The 2,901-nt window shown below is 42.4% G+C and overlaps 1 protein-coding gene across 1 annotated transcript; it reads right to left on the bottom strand.

The window, feature by feature from the left end:
• Positions 1-728: 728 nt before the first annotated feature.
• Positions 729-1,073, bottom strand: LOC103426369 (2-C-methyl-D-erythritol 2,4-cyclodiphosphate synthase, chloroplastic-like). The gene has a single exon (XM_008364466.1). The coding sequence runs from the start codon at positions 1,071-1,073 to the stop codon at positions 729-731; it is 345 nt and encodes a 114-aa protein (XP_008362688.1).
• Between the last annotated feature and the right edge of the window lie 1,828 nt (positions 1,074-2,901).

A 2,901-nucleotide genomic window follows, 5' to 3' on the forward strand; every position in this document is an offset into this window, starting at 1 on the left:
TCACCTGGTTGGTGATAATAGCGGCAGGTTGCCGAATAATTTTGGAGTACTAGACGTACTTTTGATCACCTAGTTGGGGTTATACAGATATCTCCGAAAGATAAGAAAAGTAAATTATATCATTAAAAAAAGCTATTGTAGATATGGTTGGATAGTGGGATAGCATGTGCAGCTATTGGAGGAAAACTTCACGTGAAGGCAGGTTTGGTCAGCAGGCATGGTCTCTCATACTTTGATACTTTTGCATGTTCTCCGAATGGGTTTTTCAAAATGGGAATATGCATGATGAAAGGTTAGTATACTTATCCAAGTGCTTTCCTCTTTCCTCTTTTTCCTTTATTCCACTTTTTCTTTCCTTTTTTCCACCCCACCTCTCTCACTTAGTCTATTTTTTCTTTTCCACCTACATACATCTTCACCTACACAGACTTGCTTTTGCGTTTGTTCTTTTCACTTTCTGCTTTCTGCAATTATCTCCGACCCAGAAGTTAATGCAAAGAACAGAATCCTAACTCAGCACCAAGCATGTAAGCTTGAACAGCAGAGTGGCCAAAAGGGTCAATCTACCAGCCGATTTGAGGAACAACTTCTTTGATGAAAACAGAGGAAGCTGCACCCTTCCACTTAGGATTCGAATCCGGAAATATCTGCCCGATATTCGGAAGCCCCAATGCCCCCAATATCGCATCCACCACACAGTGAAGCAACACATCTCCATCGGAATACACCTAGCAGCCTTTATTGTGGGGTATATCGATGTCGTCGATTATCAGAGGGTACCCAGGCTCTAGCCGGTGCAGGTCGAACTCGTGCCCGACCCAAAAAGGCAAGAGCTTGGACGGAGTGACAGGAGTTGGGACCTGGGCGACCTCGAAGGTCGTGCTCGCGGAGGCGTAAAATACAGGTCTGCGCGTCGTTTTCGGGGTTCGGAGAGACATAGGAGTCAAGGATGGTTGAAGACTGTAGGGGTTTAGGGCGGGGAGGTGAGAGCAAGGAAGAGAGCGGATGAGTGGCTTGGTGGTTGTGGCGGTGGTGATTGAAGAGGCGCACGCTGAAGTAGCTGCCATGGCCATAGCTTAAGGTTTAGAGCTTTCATGGTTTGAATTCACGGACGAGCTGGTCTATGGTGAACCAGGTCAGTCGGCGGACAAGGTCGGTGATCTCCACTGTCCAGTCCTGCCAAGTAGCCTTGTGGGCGACGTCGTGGTTGCGGACGTAATGGAGTGGGATCGGGGTGATGAATCCGTGGTGCATGAGGCGGGTGGGTGGCGGTTCGCAGTTGAAGGGATGTTTTCCAATGAGGCCGAGCATTGAAGAGTTACGACACACCCAGTTGTCTGACGTGGCTTCATCTCTAGGGTCCAAGATCGACAGCTCTAATTTGTTGTTGCCTGTCAGATTAAATCTGTGTATTCCTGGATGACGCTGTGGTCATTTTCATCGTTGGATGACTCTGTTTATCGGCGGGTTGAGCTGGGGGAATTGGCGATTCTCAACGGAGGCCATCATATCTCAGCCGTGTGTCGGGCACATTTTGTGTGTGTGGAGTGCGAAAAAGGGAGGACTTTTTTTTCTTTTGGGATATTTGTGTTTGTGGGATTTTGTTTTCGGCAGATTCACAATGGAGTGTATGAAAAATTAAGAAAGAACCGACATAGCTTTTCGTGTCGATTCCCACAGACGGCGCCAAATGTTGATGCACAAAACCGGAGAGGTCTTGGAACAACGTAAATCCGACCGTGAATCTGCAAGAAAGTAATGAACACAAGATGTATCGTGGTTCACCCCAAGGTTTGGGCTACGTCCACACTGATATTGTATTTCTAAGGGAGAGAGAGCTCTAAATATGAGAGTGAGAACTTTGAAAGGATGAGAGGGCTTTTCCCATGGCCTAAGAATTGGCCTCCCCAAATGAGGAGGTTAGGAGTCCTTTTATAGAATAAGGGCTCCTCACTTATTACATATTTGTCCCTTCATTTATTACATAATTACATTTGAGTCTTCCGAGTATTTATACGAGATCTAAATACGGAGGCCCTAAATATAGTACAAACAGTTGGTTTCATGGTTTATTCAATCCTAGCTATCCACCAAATCAAATATCTAGTTCATCTAATTCACATGATTTGCATCATTATTGCCCTCATCATTACCATTAGTTCTGCCTCATCATTTGGTGTGTGTGTGTGTGTATATGTCTCACACGGATCCTTTTTTTTTTTTTTTGTACAAATCTCTTGCATATCTTTAATTGTATAACTATTTCACATTTACTGTGAAATATATGAACGTAACATCACTAAGTACAAATGAGAGGGCTTTCAACATTCTATAGTCTTTGGCCATGTTATCGCATGTAATCACTTGAAGAACCCAACAATGCTGCCTTTTTTACGTAGTTAAAATCAATTTTGTTCATATAGCATTGGAAGCCAGCATCAATTGTATCTATGTTCTACACACGAAGAAGCGGTCACTCGCACACAAACACATGCAAGCTATTGGGGAACAAAAGTGTAATAAATAGTATAATTTATTACCAAATTTATTAATCATAAGCCCTAAAAGAGATGGTTAGGCAAAGTGTACTTCTCTGTCATATCTCTGATTGTGACATGTCCTTGTTGTTTATCACTTTATTTTTTATGATTTTCAATTCCTAAATGAAGTTTGAGATGTATGGTTTGGCCAAAGCTTCATAACGCTCATGAACACCTATTTTGTTCCTTATTGTAAAATAGATTTGCATATGTATGTAAATTGTATTTCCTATTATATATATTTAGAACTTTCTACATATTTTATACGGTTTTGAAACCCGCAACAACACACAGGCACCCTTACTAGTAAAGACCAATGAGTAGTAGATTTTTTCTAGAGTTTTTATCACAAATGGTCCTT

This window comes from Malus domestica, chromosome 06 (genome assembly GCF_042453785.1).
Source record: "Malus domestica chromosome 06, GDT2T_hap1".
Taxonomy (NCBI): Eukaryota; Viridiplantae; Streptophyta; class Magnoliopsida; order Rosales; family Rosaceae; genus Malus; species Malus domestica.

What these genes read in the sequence shown, in the direction of transcription:
- LOC103426369 (XM_008364466.1), bottom strand. Translation starts at nt 1,073, where the DNA reads ATGGCCATGGCAGCTACTTCAGCGTGCGCCTCTTCAATCACCACCGCC.